Here is a 23,006-nt window from a genome sequence, read left to right as displayed (position 1 = left end):
CAGATGGAGTTTAATTTAGATAAATGTGAGGTGCTGCATTTTGGGAAAGCAAATCAGAGCAGGACTTATACACTTAATGATAAAGTCCTAGGGAGTGTTGCTAAACAAAGAGACCTTGGAGTGCAGGGTCATAGCTCCTTGAAAGTGGAGTCGCAGGTAGATAGGATAGTGAAGAAGGCGTATGGTATGCTTTCCTTTATTGGTCAGAGTATTGAGTACAGGAGTTGGGAGGTCATGTTATGGCTGTACAGGACATTGGTTAGGACATTGCGTGCAACTCTGGTGTCCCTGCTATAGGAAGGATGTTGTGAAACTTGAAAGGGTTCAGAAAAGATTTACAAGGATGTTGCCAGGGTTGGAAGATTTGAGCTACAGGGAGAGGCTGAGCAGGCTGGGACTGTTTTCCTTGGAGCATCAGAAGCTGAGGGATGACCTTATAGAGGTTTATAAAATCATGAAGGGCATGGATAGGATAAATAGCAAGGTCTTTTCCCTAGGGTAGGGGAGTCCAGAACTAGAGGGCATAGGTTTTGGTTAAGAGGGGAAAGATTGAAAAGGGACTTAAGGGGTAACTTTTTCACAGAGAGTTGTGCGTGTATGGATTGAGCTGTAAGAGGAAGTGGTGGAGGCTGTCACAATTACAGCATTTAAAAGGCAGCTGGATGGGTATATGAATAGAAATTGTTTAGAGGGATATGGGCCAGGTGCTGTCAAATGGGACTAGATTAGGTTAGAATATCTGGTCAGAATGGACGAGTTGGAGCGAAGGTCTGTTTCTAAGCTGTACATCTCTATAATTCTATGACTTTATTTGTAGGCTATGTATGGACCTCAAATATTTATTTTCATTTAGTTGACAGATGAGTTATGTATTGATATATTATGCATACTAATTTAGAGAACCTATGCTCTCACATCAATTTGTACCACATTTTCTACAACATGTGCACTAAATTTCAAGTTATGACATTTGCTGCAACACCAAGGTCGAAGAATTTTATGTAATAATGTATCACACAACATTGTAAATGTGTTTACTGTTTTCTATTCCATCCTGCAACAAAACTGGCACATAATTTAATGACAAAACAGTCTCAGAGTTGTAACAGGGTTTGTCACATTGTAAAGAGAGTTAAGGTGTTATGATTTTCCTCACTGGAGTTGAGAAAATTGTCGAATGATCAAGACTTCAGAGATTATGCCACATTATGATAAACTAAGTGCAGGCTGTACCAGGTTGTGAACAAGTCCTGTTCTCAAGTCTATTAGTAAGTTGATTTGTATGCAAGACAGAAAACAATGCAGAATAATACAAAATAGCCATTCATAAGTACAGCAAATATTCATGAGTCAGACCTTTAAAATTATACCTCTATACGTGAGCTCATTTGTAAGTATGAACATTCATAGATCAGACGTTTGGGGACTTGCTGTAGTAATTTTTCTTTTTCTGATTGACAAGATAGCAATGAAAAGGGTCAAATTGAAGGTAATAGCAAAATAAACTAAAGGGAAGGTTAAACGTATATACAGAGAGTTCAGTTAAAATATGGCACTATGTCAGAAACTATAATTAAGAAGGGTCTTTTGTTTTGAAAAGGTAAGAACTTGTTTATCAAAAAGGTGATTATTGAAATAAATGAGTCTGTGAGTGGGATTAGACCCAAGTGGTGAAAAGACACAATTTGGTTTAAATGAGACAAATGATTATCTACTTTCCCCCTCTTCTCTGGTTAGTGTACTTGGATGGTTGATCCCCTACCCATCTATATCATATGGAACAAAGTATTGAATTAGTAAAGAAAATTATGATGAATTAAGAAAAAATGCTGTCATATTCAAAATGTCTTCATGCAATTTACGTAAAAATGTAATCTTGTTGTATTTTGTATTAAAAACAAAACTGTTTCTCCCAAATGGCAAAAAAGCTGTTGCTTTAAAAGAATTGTCTTTTACCTGATTCACTCTTTAATCTGTACTGTCTTGTTCCCTGTGTAGAAATAATTTGTTCCACAATGATAGCTTTGCCATATAATTCAGGTTTAAAAGCATCAGGTCCCTGGTTTCTCAAGGCTATTGAAATGCATGCAGAACTGTAAAATACAGAATGTTAAGATCTTTACTTTAAATAAAATCATTCCTTCTCTCAAACACTCCATTTAAATTCGGGTTACCTCCACCATTTATGGCAATGGAGGGCTTGTGGTGAATGGAAACAGAGCTTTTATAATATCTGTACTTTGGTCACGAAGAGGCATCCAGTAAAGCCAAAATAGCATCTGTGCTGCACGTGCACATTGCCAATATAAAGTGCAATCTGTGTAAAGGGACATGTTTTCGTTTGAGAATTTACTTTTTCTTTAGTTTTCATCACAGTTGTTTGAAAGGTACATGAAGAAAGAAAAGTTTAAAAAGGCAGGTGTAATTTATTTCTTACGTCTTCTTTCTTTTGAAAACACACACAATTGTATTGCTCTGGGCTTCAAGTTGTGGAGATGTGAGAATGGAGAATGCACAGTTCACTCTGAAAATTTTCAATAGCATGTGTGTGTATAATTAAGCATTTGTATAGATGATGGTTGAATGCTCCAAATGTTAATGTGTTTATCTTCCTGAAATTGTGATTTTTTTTAATGGTATATAGACATTGCTAGCTAGCATGCATTTATTTCCCTTCCCTATTTGCCCTTGAACTGAGTGGCTTTGCTTGGGCATTTCAGAGGGCAGTTGAGAGTCAACCACACTACTGTGGGTCTGGAGTCACGTGTAGGCCAGACCAAATGAGGATGGCAGATTTCCTTCCCTGAAGGACATTAGTGAACCAGATGGATTTTTCTGATAATCAGCAATGGGTTTTATGATTGTTGATAGATTCTTACTTCCAGATTTTTTTTAATTGAATTCAAATTTCATGACCTCTCATGATTCGAACCGGAACATTAGCTGAGTTTCCACAATTAATAGTCTAGTGATAATGTCGTTAGATTATCATCGCCCCATATCTGGAATTGTACATTCAACACTTTAAGTTCAAATGAAAACCAATAAGCTGAATGAAAAGGGAAATAAAATATAGGGAAATAAAATAAAGGGCCAGATTTTTCAAGGAGTAGCAATCTCTGCCCCTTCTATTTTCCAAAAGGAGGGAGGTTACCACATTCACTGGTAGGATGTGGGCTGTCGCTGGCTGGGCTAGCATTTATTACCCGTCTCTAGTTGTCCTTGAGAAGGTGGTGCTGAGCGGCCATCTTGAACCACTGCAGTCAATGTGCTGTGACTTGACCCACAATACGCTTAGGGAGGGCATTCTGGGATTTTGACCCAGCGACAGGGAAGGAATGGCAAAATATTTCCAAGTCAGAATGGCTTAGGGTAGAACTTGGTGGTTGTTCCCATGTATCTGCCGCCCTTATCCTTCTAAATTGTAGTGGTCATGGATTTGGAAGGTGCTGTCTAAGGAGCTTTAATGAATTTCTGCAGTGTATCTTGTAGATTGGAACAAAGTGCTGCTACTGAGTGTCAGCGGTGAAGCGAGTGGGTGCTTGTGGATGTGATACCAATCAAGTGGACTGTTTTAACCTGGATGGTGTCAAGCTTCTTGAGTGTTGTTAGAGCTGCACCCATCCAGGCAAGTGGAAAGGTTTCCAACACACTCCTGACTTGTGTCTTGTAGATGATGGGCATGCTTTCGGGAATCAGGAGGTGAGTTACTTGCCACAGTATTCCTAGTCTTTGACCTACTCTTGTAGCCATTGTGTTTACATTGTGAGTCCAGTTGAGTTTCTGGTTAATGGTAACCCCCAGAATGTTGATAGTGGGGGATTCAATAATGGTAACACCATTGAATGTCAAGGGGAATTGGTTAGATTGTTGCTAACTGGTAATGGTCATAGCTGGTACTTGTGTGGGGAGAACATCAGGGATCTGATAGAGATGTAGTTGCAGGTGTGTGAGTTACATACGGCATCAGTTGAATAGTTACTCAGGGGTTAGATGATATATTTAATGGTACAACTTTTCCAACATATCTATCTGGTTAATTTAATCAGAACTCTCTGAACTTTCCACTTTAAGTGGATACTTTGTTCTGGTAGCAGAATCACCCAGCAGCAATTTTAATTTTCTGGGCAATTTCTTCAGAGTCTGCTACAATGAGGATTCCGTAAGGTCCACATGTGCAACTCTCAAGTATACTGGAATAGTAAAGTCATCATAGTGCCATTGGACCATAGACCTATTTGCTCATTAGAGAGAAATGACTGGTGTTGCCTTAACCTGAGGGTCACCATTGCCTTCAGTAAGGGAAGATGTTGAGAAGGTGAATCCTTCAAGGTAACCTCAGCCAGCGCAGGAATTGAACCCAGATTCTTTATCACAAGCTAACCACCCAACCAACTGAACCAAAGCAGAAAATCAGGACTAAAGCACTTGCTTTTGATTATTCAAGATGATTGTGATAGCTGGTCACAATTACTGCTGAAATATACACCAACATTTGAGAACTTTATTCCTGATATGATTCTCAGAGTAAAGAATATTTAAAATTGGATTAATTAGAATGTGAAAATTTGAGGAAGACACACACACACAAATTCAAATTGACCAGAAGGAAGGGAAAAGTAGAGAATTTGGAAGGAAAAGAGTCCACATTTGGAAAAGCACTACTAAATTTATTCTTCAATCTTTTGGTCTTTTTAAGCATGCTTATTTTGACTGAAAGTTACTTTGTAATTATTTGAACAAATAGTTTTTATGCTCGGTTTTTAAAAATATACTGACAATTCATCTTGCAAATCTGAAAAATTTCCTCTGCCTTTTTATAAACTGGCAGAGAGTTCACCCCTTTTGCGAGCACCTTTGCATACCTCGTAATCTCTAGTTCACTGAATGAAAATGTGAACATGTTGGACATTCCAAAATTTTAAAATTTGCTAAATTGAATATACCTAGAAGAATTAATTCAATTGCCTCTTCTGCATTTATAGTTTTGCCAAACGGGTGGTCTACATGGTCACAGATAGCAATCAAATCCAGCAGCTTCATGGATTTAAGAACATTTTTCACAGCCCGGTGATAATTGGGACTGAAGGCATTGCCTTTTTAAGAGGAGCTAGTCATTACTCACTCAGACCACTTGTGACCATTTGTTATTCCTCAGAGTGTTAGCAATTAGTTACAAACAATTTCCATAACAACTGCACATGAGATAGCTCTGGAAACCACCAAACCTGGACATTACTGTTCCAGGTGAAATAAATGAACTTGAGTTGCAATTCTTGTTGTGTTATCTTCCATTGTTAGTATATTAAATATTTCTAAGAGGTATGTTCATGATATCATCACTGTATCATAGCATATGACCTGTTATGGAATAGGCCAGACCACTCAAAACATTTTGAAACAGCCCAGACCATAATTTTGCAATTTGTTTCGGTAAGTGTACAGTGAATATTACCCGAAGTATGTTAGCTAGGTTGACTACCAGGTTTTAAAACAGACAAACATTTATTCACAAAATTACACAATGAAACGCAAGAACAGAATAAAGAACCCCTACAGAACTCAGTCTATCCAAACGAGACTTAAGTATGCTGTTCCAAATATACACAATAACCCCAATAAGAAAATTCCCTTTAAAACCCAGTATAAATAAAACACATGCTTATAGATTGAAGTTGAAGGGCAGAAAGAGAGAGAGTTACCACACAGCTGACTGTTGCACTCCCAACTAGTTCAGGACTGAACTTTACTGCTCAGCTCAGCTAGAGAGCTGACCACTTTCCTTTCAATATACAAGTCACTTCTAAAACATGACCACTTTGGCCTGAAGTCTCATCTGTTTACATATAAACCAAAGGCCTCTCAAAATCCTTTTCATCCCTTTAACAACCCAGTCTGATTGGAACCCGGCCTAGTTTATTACCCTGTTGAAAAAAAATCAAGAACAGCGTATCCTTGAGCCAAGGACAGCTTTTAGAAAAAAAGGGATTAGCTTTGTGACACCTCCCCCCCATTAAAAAAAAACATCAATACAAAAAGATGGTTTCATTTTTAACCCTTCAAAACCCTGGTTAATATTCTAAATACACTATACTAACTATAAACATGCAAACATGCACAACCACATGTAAATTCAGGCTACAGCACACCTACCACTGAACGCCTCCGTATCTCACTTGAGTCTCAATAACACATCGGCAATCACGTTTTCACGACCTGCCACCTACACAATTGTCAAATTGAATGGCTGCAACAACAAGTTCCATCTAAATAGTCTGGCATTTTTGTCTTTAATTTTCCCACAAATGTCAATGGGTTATGATTAGTGTATACGATTGTGTCAGATACATTGCTGGTAATATAAACACTGAAATGTTATAATGCCAACACCGAAATGTTATAATGCCAACACCAAGCTTAAAGTCTCTTTCTCCACTGTTGAAAATTTCTGTTGATGGATGTTCAACTTCCTGGAAAAATACCCAATGGGTCTTTCTATCCCTTCGTCATCCTCCTGCGGGAGCACCGCACCGACACCCACATCACTGACATCAATAGACACCTTGAAAGGCTTTGTGTAATCCAATCTGGCTAGTACTACGGCAGTGGCTAACACGGGTTTTAGGCTGTCAAATGCCTTTTGACAGTCCGCTGTTCACTGAAACCTCTTGCCCTTTTTTAACAATTTGGTGAATGGAGCAGCCACATTGCTAAAGTTCGGCACAAACTTTCAGTAAAATCCACTTAACCCCAAGAACCGTAGTATCGCTTTTTTTATCAACGGTGTGGGAAATTCCCCAATTACTTTTGCTTTCGCATCCTATGTGGCCATTTGTTCGTGTCCAATAACATCTCTCAGGAAGGTGACTTGGACTTGGCAAATTCACTTTTAGCTGGCTTGACCACCAAGCCTGCCTTCTGAAATTGATCGAACAAGTCTGAAAAATGCTGTAAATATTCTTTCCATGAATGACTGAAAACCACCTGGTCATCAATATACAGCACACAGGTGGGTAATCTGGCAATTACCTTATTAGTCAGTCTCTGAAATGTGGCTGGAGCATTTTTCACACCAAATAGCATGACTTTGAATTGATATAGTCCATTTGGTGTTACAAAAGCTGGAATTGCCTTTGCTCTCTCTGACAGAGGTACTTGCCTTTGAGCAAGTCCAACTTAGAAATGTAAGTTGCTTGTCCCACTTTTTCGACACAGTCCTCCAACCGTGGAATTGGATATGCATCAGTCTTTGTAACAGTATTGAGTTTGCAATAATCCACATATAATCATTGGGTACCATCTGGCTTTGGGACCATGACTATGGATGAGCTCCAGACACCGTAACTCACTTCAATTATGCCATCTTGGAGCATGCGCTCTATCTCCTTCTGAACGTGTATCAACTTCAGAGGGTTATGCCTATAAAGATGTTGCTTAACCAGAACAGCATCTCCTATCTCTACATCATGCATAATTAAGTTAGTACTTCCAAGTTTATTTTCACATATCTCCCCATGTGATAGTAATAACTCTTTCAGGTAATTTCGATTTTCTTGTGGAAGGTAACAACTTCCTCTTTGGACAATTTGATTTCAGGAATGTCCAATTCAGAATCCTCTGAAGTTGGCTCTTCCTTTTGTGCTGTAGTCATTAACACCTTCTTCTCTTGCTTTCCTTCCCTATCAAAATACCTTTTGGGCATATTCACATGACACACTCTGTGAGATCTCTTCCTATCTGAAATCCTTATCAAGTAGTTCACTTCACTCAATTTCTTCTCATTTTGATAATGTCCATTAAACCTTATTTTTAAAGGTTCATCTATTATTGGAAGTAACACCAATACCCAATGGTAAAATTGCAAATTTGTGATTTCTTATCCACTTCCTGTTTCATTGTATGCTGGGATACTTTTAAATGCTGTCTCGCCAACTCTCCAGCTCTATTTATTTGACACATAGTCCAAATGGGTCATCTCTGAATTCTGACTTATTAATTTCTCCTTAATCAATTTTAACGGTCCTCTTACGTCATGCCCAAAAATTAATTCAAATGGACTGAACTTGGTCGATTCATTCAGTGCATGTCCAATTGCAAAAAGTACAAATGGACCTCCCTTTTCCCAATCATCTGGATAATCCTGACCATAAGCCCTCAACATGGTCTTTAGTGTTTGATGCCATCTCTCTAATGCTTCTGGATGGTACACAGTAGATTTGAATTGCTTTGTTCCCAAGTTATCCAAAACTTCCTTGAATAGCTTGATCTGACTGGATCTCTATTGGTAGTCCGTATCTAGTAAAACATTTAAGTAGTTCTTCTATAACTTTTTTTGCTGTGATGTTGCGTAATGGGATTGCCTCTGGAAATCTCGTCAACACATCCATTATTGCTAATAAATACTTATTCCCACTTTTTATTTAAGGTAGGGGACCTTCACAATCAATCAAGACTCTTGTGAAAGGTTCCTCAAATGCTGGAATACGTATTAATGGTGCAAGTTTTATTACTACCTGTGATTTTCCGATTAGCTGATACGTATGACACGTCTGACAAAATTCAACTACATCTTTGTGTAGTCCAGGCCAGTAAAAATGTCTTTGTATTTTAGTCTGTTTTTTCCTCACCCCTAAATGACCTCCAAGTGGTAACTCACGTGCCACTGCCATGCCTCCTTCCTATACCCTACTGGCAAAACAATTTAATGAATTTCTGCCCATTTCTCATCTGCTTGAACGAGTGATGGCCTCTATTTCCCCATTAAGACATCATTTGTTAAGTAATAACATACAGGAATAAATTCACTTGCCTTCTTTGTAAATGCCTTTTGATATCATTGTTTTAAGTTCTCATCTTTCTGCTATAATTCAAACAGCTTACTAGAGCTAAAGATATTTGCATGCTTACCTGTTTGGTCCTTCTCTGTTCCACTTATCTGATCAAAGAAAGTTTTGGATAAAGCTAAATCAGCTTCCTTATTTGTGCCTTTTGATCTCTCCTGCTTCAACTTGTGCCTCTGTGATCTTATGATCACACAATCTGGGAAAACTCCTGGATAAACATCCTTCATTTCTTCAGTTGCCTGCCTTTTCAACTAGAGTAGGAGTACGCCTACTGGTGAATCAGCTATATCATTTGCAAGGACAAATTGTATTCCTGGAGCTGAGAGTTTGTCAAGTACTCCTATCACAAATTCTCCACTCTTCTCTGGACTCTGTAGCCTCACTTTACATAACTGAGCACTTTTTGTCTCACCATGAATTCATGTTACCAGTACCTTTTCTGGCAATAATCCCTCAGGAGTACATATCTCCTAATCCTTCAGCATTACAGACTGAAAAGAGTCCCTTAATAGAGTCACCTCCTTACCTACTACTCCAGGCCTATGTGAATAAACTTTACCCCTGTATGTATATTTTTTAAGCTGATCTGGCACTTCCTCCTTAATCAACCTCTGATCATCTCATACACTCTGAGGCAGTTGTCTAACTTCCCTTGCGCTTTTTTGTTACTAGTCCAACAAAACTTCCAAGCTTGTCTTGTTTTCCTATATCTGGCTTTCTCCTATCCCACCATCACTGTGATTTCGTGTGGGCCACTTTATTATAATGAATACACTGGAGTTTTTTAACTTCTTTGTCCCCCTCAAGGGTTTCTTTTTTACCCTGTGGTAAGTTCTCCTTATGATCTTCACTGAGACCTACCTTTCCCTTTCCACATGAGGACTTCTCTTTGCCCCAGTGTCTATCCCTCATGGACTGAAATTGTTTCTGGAAGACAAACCGAGTTTTATGGACTAGCTCAGCATCATCACCTCCTTCAGCTGCTAACCTTGGTGTTTTAACTCTCTGTTCTTCCACATACGTTTGCACTACTTCAGGCAGTGAATTTTTGAATTGCACCAAAATAATTACTCTCTAAGGACATATTGGGTTTGCTCAATTTTTAAAGCTCTTATCCATCTATCAATATTACTCTGTTTGATCCATTCAAACTCAATATAGGTTTGACCAGGGTCTCTCTTTAGCTTCCTGAAACATTGTCTATAGGCTTCTAGTACAAGCTCATATGCACTTAAAATGGCTTTTTTCATGTCCTCATACTCCCCAGATACCTCCTCTGATAGGGATGCAAATACCTCAGTAGCCCTACTTACAAGTTTCGTTTGGATCAACAAAACCCACATTGCCACTGGCAACTGCATTTGTTTAGTCACCTTTTCAAATAAGATGAAAAAGGCTTCCACATCCTTCTCATCAAATTTAAGCAATGCTTGAACATACTTAAAGTTTCTCATTAGGCTTCTGACTACCAGGGGCTTGCTCATCCTCACTGTCTTCCTCACTAAGCTACCCGCAGCCTTTATCTTCAGCCTTTTATTCTGACTTTCCTTTTTAAGTGTTAGTTTTTGAAGTTCAAATGCTGTCTCTTTTTCTTTCTCTTTTGCTGCTCTCTCTTTTTCTCTCCATTCTGCGGTTCTCTCTTTTCCCTCTCTTCTGATTTTAATCGTAACTCAAACTGTTTCATTTCTGCTGCCCTTTCCTTATCTCTCGCTTCTAACTCACATGGCTTCATTTGCAATTGAATTCTTGTCATCTCTATACATTCAGCTGGTGTTTCCAGCAAGGTTAAATGCTGAATTACTGCTGTTATTATCTCTCCTTTCCTCACAGAAGCAAGCAGACCCAATTCCAGCTTCTCTGCTAATTCCTGCAGCTTGGTCTTTTCACCTTTTGCAAACCTTCCAAAGTCTCTGCATCCACTTCCAGAAAACTTTTGGTGATTGAAAGAGCCATTACTATCCCAAGCTAACACCCAAATAAAGACACTAGCACCTACCACTCACTGTTCAAAATCCCGCAAAGACCCTCCAATATGTTATAGACTAAGCCAGACCACTCAAAACATTCTTAAGCAGGCAGCCCAGACCATAATTTTGCAATTTATTTTTGTAAGTGTACAGTAAAAATTACCCAGAGTAAGATAGCTAGGTTTAACTACTAGATTTTAAAACAGACAAAACTTTATTCACAAAATTACACAATAAAACACAAAGAACAGAATAACGAACCCCTACAGAAGTCAGTCTATCCAAACGGACTTAATTATGCTGTTCTGAATATACACAATAGTCCCAATAAGCAAACTCCATTTAAAAACCAGTATAAATGGAACACACGCTTTCAGGTTGAAGTTGAAGGGCAGAAAGAGAGAGAGAGTTTCCACACAGCTCCCTGTTTAGGACTGAACTAAATTGCGTAGTTCAGCTAAAGAGCTGACCAATCCCCTTTCTTCATACAGGTCACTTCTAAAACATGACCACTTTGGCCTGAAGTCTTATCTGTTTACATATAAACAAAAGGCCTCTCAAAATCCTTTTCATCTCTGTACCAAACCAAACTGATTGGAGCCCAGCCTGGTTTATTACCCCTCTGTGAAATAATCAAGGACAGAGTACTCTTGAGCCAAGGGGAAAAAAGGGACTAGCTTTGTGACAGACCTAACGGTATAAATGTCAAACTAACAGGGACCACTTGAAGCATGAAACACTGTTGAAGGCATGTTCTTTGTTGTAACTGAATAAACTAATATTAGCTCAGACTCGTATGTGTCTGTGACTGTAATCATTGTGTCTAATAGTCAGCTGTAATGAATATCAATACCATATTATCCACATCTAGTTCCTTATGTCATGAGGGATAACATAAGCATTACTACACCAGGCAAAATATCTTACTGGAAGCAAAACCACCACCAATTCCAATCACCCAGAGGGAAAGTTACCTGATTTTAAGAGGATTAATTGAAGGATTGCATAGGTGGTTTGTGAACATCGACAAAGGATTTCATTTTTATCTGAAAAGAATTAAATTGAGCATATCATGATAGGGTCTAATGATTATGTCTGATCAAGACTCTGTGTCACTCTGCATTAATGTATTAATAACAAGTTCAGCCCTGTACAGGGCAGACCCTCCTGCTCTGTTGTCATTACAATAAACATAGATTCATGTTACTAAGAACACACACCCCATCATCAAAGGGAACACACTGCCAACTATTTTTTTTAAAATTCACTTATCATCCTTTCCAGAGGGCAATTAAGTGTCAACCACATTGCTGTGGGGCTGGAGTCACATGTTGGCCAGACCAGGTAAGGATGGCAGATTCCTTCCATAATGGACATTCGATGGGTTTTTTCTGACATTCGAAAATGGTCTCATGGTCATCGTTAGACCCTAATTTCCAAATTTAAAAAACATTGTATTCAAATTCCACCATCTGACATAGCACTATTCAACCCCAGGTCCCCAGAACATTGCCTGGGTCTCCGAATTTAATAATCCAGTGATAATACCACCAGGCCATTGCCTCTCCTTGTATCCCTGAATGAAACCACTGTCTGATTGTGTGATAATTTAAATAAAAATAATCTTGGTTTCATTCACTTTAGAAATGCAACCATTGAGACAAGCATTTTGCTGGCGGTTCATTTCACAGGATAGCAAAGCTGGGAATTTTAGCTGATGGTGAATTTGACTCATTGTTGACGCTGCACTTAAACTGAAACCATGCTGCAGGAACAGAAGGTTCTGCTCCAGGCTGAACACAAAAATGGAGTGATCAGCAAAACTATTGGCTGGAACAAATTGAATTACTGCATGCTTTGCCTTCAGCATAGAGCAGAACCTTCTGTTCATACAATATGCTGTTTTTTTTTTCTCATCAGTCTAAGTGTAGTATCAGCTTTTAGACAAATTCACTGTCCCTCCACTGCTCAAGGGTGAAATCCAACAGACTAACACGGCAATGACCCATAACAATGATGGTAATGGGATTGAATTCGACAGTAGGTTTGAGAGGAAGAAAAGACTGTGTCATGAATCAAGGTTTTACATTTAGATAAAACTGATCTCAGAGGGATAATGCAGCAACCTTTCCTACAATAAACAGGAAAATGATGGATAAAGCTACAATGAACAGGGTTTCAATAAAACTTGGTAATAACAAGAAACGTGCAGACCTGTGTAACCTAAATGATCCATTTGTTACTTGACAAGGGAACTGAGAAATGAAATTCATATAAGACTAAATTAATTCACAAGGATATCTTTAACCACATTTAAACCTCTTTTAAAAACCATCAATTTCATTGTCATCAGTACCCGATGCAAATACGTCATCAAATTAAACTGTTTTGGCTGTGGCAACATGGTATTAATCCCTTTCTGGACTGGATTTGACATTTTCTCTTTGAGAACTATCCCTCCACATCAAATCATCTCTTTATCCATATACTGAATTAGATATTCTGCATTTTCAAGCAATCTGGTAATGTTAATAATGTCCCTTGATTTGCACAAAACATCAAGCCATGTATCATACATTTTCTGCTCTTCATTAAAACTCTGTGGGGAGAAAGTGAGGTCTGCAGATGCTGGAGATCAGAGCTGGAAATGTGTTGCTGGAAAAGCGCAGCAGGTCAGGCAGCATCCAGGGAACAGGAGAATCGACGTTTCGGGCATAAGCCCTTCTTCAGGAAAACTCAGTGTCCTATTCAACTGTGCATCACTTGCTGCAGAAGTGACTCTTGAATGGTTGAGATAAATTTCCAAAGATTAAAATATGGATTTTAGGTCTCTGTTGTAACTCTATCATCTTGGTGTTCACCGACCTGTTAAGGACATTAGCAGACTCAGACATTAGTGGGCGGCACGGTGGCACAGTGGTTAGCACTGCGGTTAGCACTGCTGCCTCACAGCGCCAGAGACCCGGGTTCAATTCCCACCTCAGGCGACTGACTGTGTGGAGTTTGCACGTTCTCCCCGTGTCTGCGTGGGTTTCCTCCGGGTGCTCCAGTTTCCTCCCACAGTCACAAAGATGTGCAGGTCAGGTGAATTGGCCATGCTAAATTGCCCGTAGCCTTAGGTAAGGAGGAAATGTAGGGGTACGGGTGGGTTGCGCGTCGGTGTGGACTTGTTGGGCCGAAGGGCCTGTTTCCACACTGTAATGCCTCTTAGAGAGAAGCTCTGGAGCCTCAGTTGCTCTGCTGAGACAGGTTGGCACTCCTGAGGCAGTTTGATGATTGCAAGGGCAGTTCAACATGTTGGCATTTACACTGTGCTGCGCGGCAGTGATGAAGCAAACAAGTTCTACAGCAGCAGATTTACATTAGGAATACAACTACCTGAAAAGTACTGAGATGTGTTCAAACATTACTGCAGTGATGCATTAAAAGTGGATCTAAACCATGATCCAATTACCTTTGAGTCTCACAAAAGCAAAGAAGCAGCATTTGTATCGAATCATATCAAGGTCGATGGATTCTCTGGTGCCTTATTTCATGCTGCATATTAGCCTTGAAGTCTCCAAGTGTGATGAGACTTGCACAGCTACCATGGCAACAAGTAATTGATTTTCATGAAGTCTGACACTTGGAAATGTGATTTATGAAAATAAGCAGCTGACAAAACCAAAGTTTCCCAGGAATTCCCACAAATGTTGCTGAACATTTTGATCCTGTAATACCAATCCTAAAACCAGGGATGATAAATGTAAGATCATCAACAACAATTCCAGTAGAGAACTCAAGAGAAACCTCTCTACCCAATAGTTAGAATGTGGTATTTGCTATCACCAAGTATTAGAGGCAGAAAATATAACTGCCAGAGAGGGGGTACAGCACAACTAGACTGATTCCTGGGATAGCATGATTGTCAAATGAGGAAAGGTTGTATTCATATGAGTTTAAGAAGAATGAGACGGCACCTCACAGAACTATTTAAAATTCAGACAAGACTGGTCAGACAGGATGCAGGGATGATGTTTCCCCTAGCTAGGGGTCCCTAAGAGAGTCTCAGCATATGTGGTAGGCCATCTCAGTCTGAAATAAAGAAAATTTTCTTCACACAGAGCCTAGTGAATCTCTGGAATTCTCAACGACATTGGAAATGTGATGTCACTGGAAATATTTCAGTAAGATATAAATAGATCTTTCAAGGCTAAAGTTGTGAAGGTGAGTGGACAGAGTGTGGGAGAAGAGTGATGAGACAGAGGATCAGCCATGATCATGTTGAATAGTGGTGTGAGCGCTATGGGTCAACTCCAGCTCTTATTATCAATGATTCTACAGTGTCAATGCATTTAGAAAAAGCTAGATAAATACAATGAAGGAGGAAAGAATAGAAGGATATGGCTGATAAGAGGTAAATGAAATTGAGTGGAAGTAGGCTTATGTGTGATATAAAAACCAGCAGGACTTGATTCTAATAATCATTTTAATAACCTCTCACAAGAAAATAAATCTGCATAAGAGGGAATTCAGTTAGTTTGACAAGTCATAAGCACATGACAAGTTGTCAAAGAGTTTCTGAAAGTGTATTTGGAGGTAATTCTTTCCTCTGGAGATTGGCAACAGAGATTGGGATTCCAATGGAGCTGGCCAATGATATGCCAGGTTCTCCCCCCCCCCCCCCCCTCCCTTGTAACTAAGGGCAGCTCATGGGATGGAGAACCAATTAGCTGGATAGGGGGAGAAAGCTACTGTAACTAAGAAGGATGCTTTAACACAAAGTTGGCCTCTCCTCCATTTTTATCTTAAATTTTAAATAGCAAACAAGAAAAGCAGTTGGTCTGTTACCATAGAAGGACTATATTCCTTTCCAGAGATGTCTTTGGCAGCACTCACACCTAGCTAGGGCCTGTGGAGCTGCCCCTGATCACTTGCTGTAATCCTGCCCCAGGATGCCTTCAGGCAGTTAAGCTCCATCATAGCCAACCTTTTTACCTCTGGTCAACAAGTTACCAGAGGTGTCTAATTGACAATCTGCCTTATGGAGATGGACCAGAAAACCTTTGACATGCAAAGTAATGTGATGCCCAGTTAACTCTAATTTCTCTCTAAACATACTGAGATTTTCCAGCAATTTCTGTTTCTGTTTCTGATTTCCAGCATCCGCAGTTCTATTTTTAATTTAATGAGATACAAACACAGGAGTCAACTTGTTTAAGTATTAGATGGTTTAAGCATGATGCTTCTTTCTGAAATCCAAATTAGCTGCATCAAATTATTATCTCTTCACCTGACAATTAACCTTTTCTTATATGGGCCCTACGTATTCATAGAGTTTGGAAACTAAGCCTTCCTCTGGTTGAAGAGTAAGTGAGATCGCTTCTCCATTTGGGACCCAGCACAGATACATAAGGGTCCAAGGTCGGGGAGACCACAGTGCTTGGGTCGGGATCCAGACCAGGAGCAGCACTGGGACCCAGGACTTCTGTCTTTGCCTCTATATCCCACCACCACTACACACTCATCCTGTTCAACTCTGAACACTTCAGGGAAAGGGGGACACAGGCTGAACCCTGGTCCCTCTTCAGTTTTATACAAGCCGGGGATTTGCTAAGCAAGCTCCCAATCAAAGTCAACAGCTCCAAATGTCAGATGTACTTTCCATTATTTAATGAGTATCATGATTCACAGAAGTACACAGATTTAATACCTGATATTCCAACCTTTACAAACAACAGTCCAGATGGTTTCTACATCTCTTGTGAGTTAGTTCCTTGTAAACTGAATATACAGTCCGTTCTGCTATAAAGCGTGTTTCTTCAATGCAAATTGGCTACAACGCGATTGAAGAATTTAAACCATTATTAATAGAACGCAAATTTTCCTTACCTGTATGGGTTATAATGCGATTCCAGTCCTATTGGTTTAAATGGTGCTGCTATTACACGATTTTCTTATAACGCAGGATCGCATGGGAACAGAACTACCACGTTATGTCAGAACAGACTGTAGCTTTGTGTCAAAATAATAACATAAATTAAATCAAAAGCCCTTCCCAGGCCACATAAACAAAAGGTGTAGAAGTGATCGTGGCTCTTTCTAAATAAAACATTATGTGGCCCAAATTAATTAGCCTTCAAATAATTACTTTGACAGTACCATCACCATTAGAGAGACAGGTGAATTTTACTTTGACCTATTAAGTTGCTGAGTTACGGTCAAGTGTTGTTTTATCCAATCGTAAAACAGCAACCTGAGACTTCTTGTAGCATGTTGGTAATGTCCCTACCTCCGAGTCACAAGACCTGGGTTCAAGCACCACCTGCTTCAGAGATGTGACCTAACATGTCTGAACAGGTTGATTCAGAAATATCTCAAACAGGGATTCCAAAATTTTCCTGTTTGCGTTGGTTCTTTAAAAGAACTATCAACCTCCCCATACTCCTTTCCCAGTTTATCTCCCATTTGCTCTGCAAGTTACTATCGAATCTGCTTCTTTTACTCTTTAAGACAATACTTTCAATATCACAACAAATTACTGTGTAAACAAGGTCGGCAGCAACAGAAGTCCAGATCATCTGAGCTGCACCAATCATTACAGGCTTGTTGCCCAGCCCAAACTAAACCATAGCTAATGCTGGTTCTTGCTGGCTTGTCTAAGACTGGCGTCTCCTGAAACACACAGCACAATGTCATTTAAGAGCTTCATCACAGCACTGGACTACCACAGCAAGTTAAGGCATGCCTTCTTTGCTGAGAAAGTGAGGTCTGCAGATGCTGGAGATCAGAGCTGAAAATGTGTTGCTGGAAAAGTGCAGCAGGTCAGGCAGCATCCAGGGAACAGGAGAATCGACGTTTCGGGCATAAGCCCTTCTTCCTGTTCGATTCTCCTGTTCCCTGGATGCTGCCTGACCTGCTGTGCTTTTCCAGCAACACATTTTCAGCTCATGCCTTCTTTACTGGCAAAAAACTGCCATTAAATTTCAACAACCAGTGTGAACATTCATGAATGGGTAGAAATTCATGATTGGCCGAGAGGTGGTTAGGGTGGCACATGGTGGGGGGTAGTCAGATGGTTGGCGGTGTGGTCATTTCTGGTTGGGAGGGGTAGTTGGGCCAAGTCAGGAGGAATAATAAGGTTGCGGAGAAGCTTGATTGGAATGGCAATCAATTCGAGGTGGCCAATGGTTGATTGAATTGGAGTGAATTGAATTGAATTGAATTGAATTATAGAGTCAGAGAGATATACAGCATGGAAACAGACCTTTCAGTCCAACCCATCCATGCTGACCAGACATCCCAACCCAATCTATTTCCACTTCCAGCATCCGGCCCATATCCCTCCAAACCTTTCCTATCCATATACCCATCCAAATGCCTCTTAAATATTGCAATTGTACCAGCTTCCACCACTTCCTCTGGCAGCTCATTCCATACACATAACACCCTCTGTGTGAAAAAGTTGCCCCTTAGGTCTCTTTTATATCTTTCCCCTCTCACCCTAAACCTATGCTCTCTAGTTCTGGACTCCCAGACCCCATGGACAAGACTTTGTCTATTTATCCTATCCATGCCCCTCATAATTTTGTAAACCTCTATAAGGTTACCCCTCACCTCCAACACTCCAGGAAAAACAGCCCCAGCCTGCTCAGCCTCTCCCTGTAGCTCAGATCCTCCAACCCTGGCAATATCCTTGTAAATCGTTTCTGAACACTTTCAAGTTTCACAACATCTTTCCGATAGGAAGAAGACCAGAATTGCATGCAATATTCCAACAGTGGCCTAACCAATGTCCTGCACAGCCGCAACATGACCTCCCAACCCCTGTACTGAATGACTAATTATGGACAATTCATTAATAAACCTTACAAACAGCTTTGATCATAAAAAATGGTGATAGGATAGACACAGACTGATGAAGCTTTTGTAAGTTAGAAGTGAAGGTGGACTGTTTCTTTGCTGGAGCAAACTGATGAATGAGGTCAACTCAAGGTTAGATAACAAAATGATGATGTAAAGTCTAGATTGATCAAGGACAGAAAATTTGTGCAAATGCTCAAGAAACTTAGGACAGAAACCTATCCAGTCTGTTCTGATATAACACGATAGTTCCATTCCCGTGTGATCCTGCATTACAAGAAAATCGCGTAATCGCAGCACCATTTGAACCAATGGGACAGGAATCACATTACAGCCAATACAGGGAAGGAAAGTTTGCATTCTGCAAATAATGGTCTAAATTCTTCAATCGCTCTATAGCCATTTTGCATTGAAGAAATGCGTGTTATAACAGAACCGACCAAATTTTATAAAGTTAAGTAGTTTGAAGATGTGAGAACTGAGAAGAAGAGGAAAAAGAAGAAAGGAAGTGCTCATTGATCATGCCAGCAATCCTGGAGCAAGACTCTCGACTTTGCTGTATAAATAGTCTTTTGTCACCCAAACTCTGACACTTCTTAAGCCCTGACTAACTTAGCATCTCAACATCTCGATGTTTAGAAAGATGAAAATCACAACCAAGCTCAATCTCAATGACTCATTGATCTTCTCTATACTTTAGGTGCAGATTGTTGCTAAGGCCAGCTGATCGTTGCAGAATATAGTTTGGGAAAATGTACAAATCAAGACTCCTACTTAACCATGCTGCAGTACCTAGTGAACACTTACGTTTTTGACTGGGAATACATTTTCTCAAATTTATTTCTCTAAAAAAATATATTGAAGGTTAAAAATGTGGCTCAGAAATCTGTTTTCCAATTACAAGAAATTTACCAAACAGAAAAATTGTAAAATGTTACCGTAGCATCTTACTTTTGACCAGTTTTCACAAAGTCCTTGGTGGAATGTCCTCTGTTCGTGGTCGTAGCTTTCCCTCCAAGTCCAATTATAAGAGCAGTCAGTAAAGCACTCTTTCCACCTGGAGCCAGATAAAAGCAAGAGGTCACTAGGGGTCATATCAGCACAATTTAGGTGTAATCAATCAACCAACACAGAAGATTGCAGATGTTAAAAGTATGGACGGTGGATAAGCCAACTTACTTTCATGTTTGCTGCAATATTTTACATTGGCACAATTCAGTGATTGCCTGAATAAGGCTGCTCTATCTCAAAACAACCTCAGTTGAAACTGAGAGATTCCACTGATGATGCTGATTCATGAAGCACCTTCAAATTATATTCATTTCCTTAACCATACAGACTCTTCAAAAACACTTTGTAGAAGAATTTAAAGATCAAGGAAATTTCTTTTTTCACAATGGAGCTGAAAGATACTCATATGTGTGACTACTTTGAGTGATTCATAGCCTTAACTCAGTATCAGAGTTAAACCAGATCAGGAATGCTCCCTTATAATCTCTTCAGTTAAGTCCAAGCCATTCAGCTCTGAGAGTTGCCTCCTCTGGGTCTAAAATTTGATGGAACCGTCTCTCAAGAAAGACTAACAGAGAATTTTGCCTTCTTCCAAATAGCTTACTTTGTTTTCCAATAAGCATTTGTTAGGCCATCAGTAATTCAAATTTATCAAGACCTGGATGCACTCTTCAAGTTAAAGAGAGCAGTTTCATTCACTTGTATACAGAAAATGATATGAGATGATTTATTGACTTTTACAAATGCATTAAAAGAAGTTAACATGCAATATACACTTCATGCAGTCAAATATACTACTGTACTAAAAGCTATAAAAAATGGAAAGCAAACTTTTACTTCAAATACAGAATCCAAAAGTCTAATATTATGGCAATTATCTTAGAATATCCGTTAAAATTCAAAGTAAACCATTCCCTGAAATTTGCTTGCTGATTGTAAGTTATTTGTTCTCATAATTAAAGAAGGCAGCTATCAGAATTGTTGTTTGAGGCTACAAGCAAATTCTCAGCATTCTAAAGATAATACTGTCCTTAATCATACTTCACAATGTGGCTAATGCTGGATTCTTCTCCCTTCCAAATAAGAATCTATCATTTAATATTATTTAAATTGTTGGAAAAATCCCTTAAGAAGTTGAGAGATTTTAACTGGTCAAACTGTTTATAATGTCTTATAATAATCGAACAATGATTTTACCAATTCATTACTATGTTTATTCTTTAAAAGCACTGTTCTTTTAAAGCAAGAATCATTCAATAATTTTTTAGCATCTGTCAACATTTGTTTGGTATTGGCAATGTTCCACTTTGTGATTGCTCCTTCATCCTTGATTTCATTCCTTTGTGTCATTTCAGAGCACTCACTTAAGCTTAGACTGTCATATTTACATCCTAAGATTGCAATGTTTTTTTTTTATATGAGCAACTTATTCATCAGATTTAGGTCTTATTCCGCTCCATGCATTTATTAATTAATAGTGTGCATGTATGACCTTATAAATTGTTGACTTGTTTTGCCTAAAAGGGAATTTCCTGCCTTTTTTTTTGTAACAGAGCCTTGCATTGAGGGATCTGTTTTGTTAACCCTTACCTAACCAAAGGTTTAAGTTTAACTGAATTCTATTTAATTAGCTATATTGTTTCTCAAATATATCAGCATTGCATATACTCTCTTTGCATTGTAAGGGGTTCAATTTTGATTCTTTAAAAGTCATTTTCAGTGATTTTAAATCAGAGTATTCATATATTGAAGACTGGACTCCCTTACTAAAAATACTTCTTGTTGTAAATCAAGCTATATGAATAAAACTGCACCAAGTTACTACTCAAAGAAATCAAGGAATGCTCGTCAGCAGAAAGGAAAATATGTATATTCTATTACGCAAATAAATGTTAGTAGGCACTTGAAGCATACCACAACAATAGAATTGTGGAATGATTCAGCATGGATGAAGGCCACTCAGGTTGTTGAGTCTGTTTCAGCTTTTTTCAAAGGAGTTATGTAAGTAGCTTCATTTCCTTGCTTTTCCATATAGCCCTGCAATTTTTCCCATACATTTGAAGTAAAATAAAACTGGAAATACACACAAGGACCATCAGGACTAGATGGTGTATTTCCAGCATTTTTTTGGTGATAGTCCTGGAAGAATGTATCATCTGTGGAAATTGGCGAGCAAGAGGTTGATAGTGGCATGTGAGGATGGTCAAGAGAAATTTTCATTTTGCAATCATCATAACTCAGAACTAATCAAAAGCAGCCTATGTAGTTAATCCTCTGAAGTACAGTCAATGCTGCTTTACACATGAATACAACAGTTATTTAACATGTACTTTCACAATTAAAAACAACACGAACGGTCAGCTCATCACTTTTGTTAAGTTACTTGAGGGTAGAATGTTGGATAAATAGCAGCCCAGCTGCTCTTTGAACGAAGCTGCATAATCTTTAATGTTAGCAATTTTTGAGAAGATTTGCAGCTTAGGTTGATGATGAGTAGTGGAGCAGAAATAAGACATGGAGAAAGGGAGAAATTGTGGAAATAATCCACAGTAATGTGGCTACATTTAACATAATAATAGTTGTAATGTTATTGTATTTGACTTTTGGTTTATTCCAACTGATAACCAGCCTAGTTTCCTTGTAGGGAAGGAAGGGTTAGCAGAGCTATCAGTACATTCTTCCAGAGGCAGTGTATAACTTGAAAGAAATTAGTGGTCTGATTCATAGAAGGAATCATCTGGTACATCAAATTTTTGAATTAGAGTTGAATGAAGTTATGCAAATTGCTTGGAGCAAAACCACCTTCAAATTCTCTTCCAAGTAACACACTGCACACTACACAATCATCCTTTGATGTCACTGAGTCAATATCCAGGAATTGCTTCCCTATGTGAGTTTATTAACACATAGCCTGCAGCAGTTCAAGAAGGCATTTGACCATGTTAGCCCCAGTTTGGGTGGTTTTCAAATTCCACTGCAAGGCTGACACTCTGGAGCACTGCACTGTCAGGGGTGCTGTCATTCAGGTGAAATGTTAAAATGAGGCCCTATTTGCCTTCTTTGGCAAATTGCCCTTCCACTGACACCCTCCTTCGACTGACTGAACTGGTCCTCACTCTGAACAACTTCTCTTTCCAATCCTCCCACTTCCTCCAAACCAAAGGAGTAGCCATGGGCACCTGCATGGGGCCCAGCTATGCCTGCCTCTTCGTAGGATATTTGGAACAGTCCATCTTCTGCAGATACACTGGCACCACCCCCCACCTTTTCCTCCGCTACATCGATGACTGTATCGGAGATTGAACAAAGAGGATGTCAGTGGAAGGGTACTGGTTGGTATGGC

The 23,006-nt window shown here is 39.2% G+C and overlaps 1 protein-coding gene across 6 annotated transcripts in view; it reads right to left on the bottom strand.

The window, feature by feature from the left end:
- LOC122540973 (structural maintenance of chromosomes protein 6-like) overlaps window positions 1–23,006 on the bottom strand; it is a 119,689-nt gene that overhangs the window by 85,139 nt on the left and 11,544 nt on the right. For 4 of the 6 annotated variants that reach the window (XR_006309476.1, XM_043677385.1, XM_043677351.1 and 1 more), the window contains exons 4-5: window positions 19,604–19,709; window positions 1,957–2,093 (exon numbers count right to left, since the gene is read on the bottom strand). Coding sequence is in view for 4 of the 6 variants with exons in the window: in XM_043677385.1 (XP_043533320.1) it covers window positions 1,957–2,093; window positions 19,604–19,709 (243 nt within the window). In the remaining 2 variants the exon portion in view is untranslated. Of the gene's footprint in view, window positions 1–1,956; window positions 2,094–19,590; window positions 19,710–23,006 lie in introns of those variants that run through there. The other 2 variants (XM_043677375.1, XM_043677391.1) reach the window with 2 other exon arrangements.

This window comes from Chiloscyllium plagiosum, chromosome 3 (assembly GCF_004010195.1).
Source record: "Chiloscyllium plagiosum isolate BGI_BamShark_2017 chromosome 3, ASM401019v2, whole genome shotgun sequence".
Classification (NCBI taxonomy): Eukaryota; Metazoa; Chordata; class Chondrichthyes; order Orectolobiformes; family Hemiscylliidae; genus Chiloscyllium; species Chiloscyllium plagiosum.
Note: the sequence above shows the minus strand (reverse complement) of the source record. Positions and strands in the feature narration are given on the sequence as shown.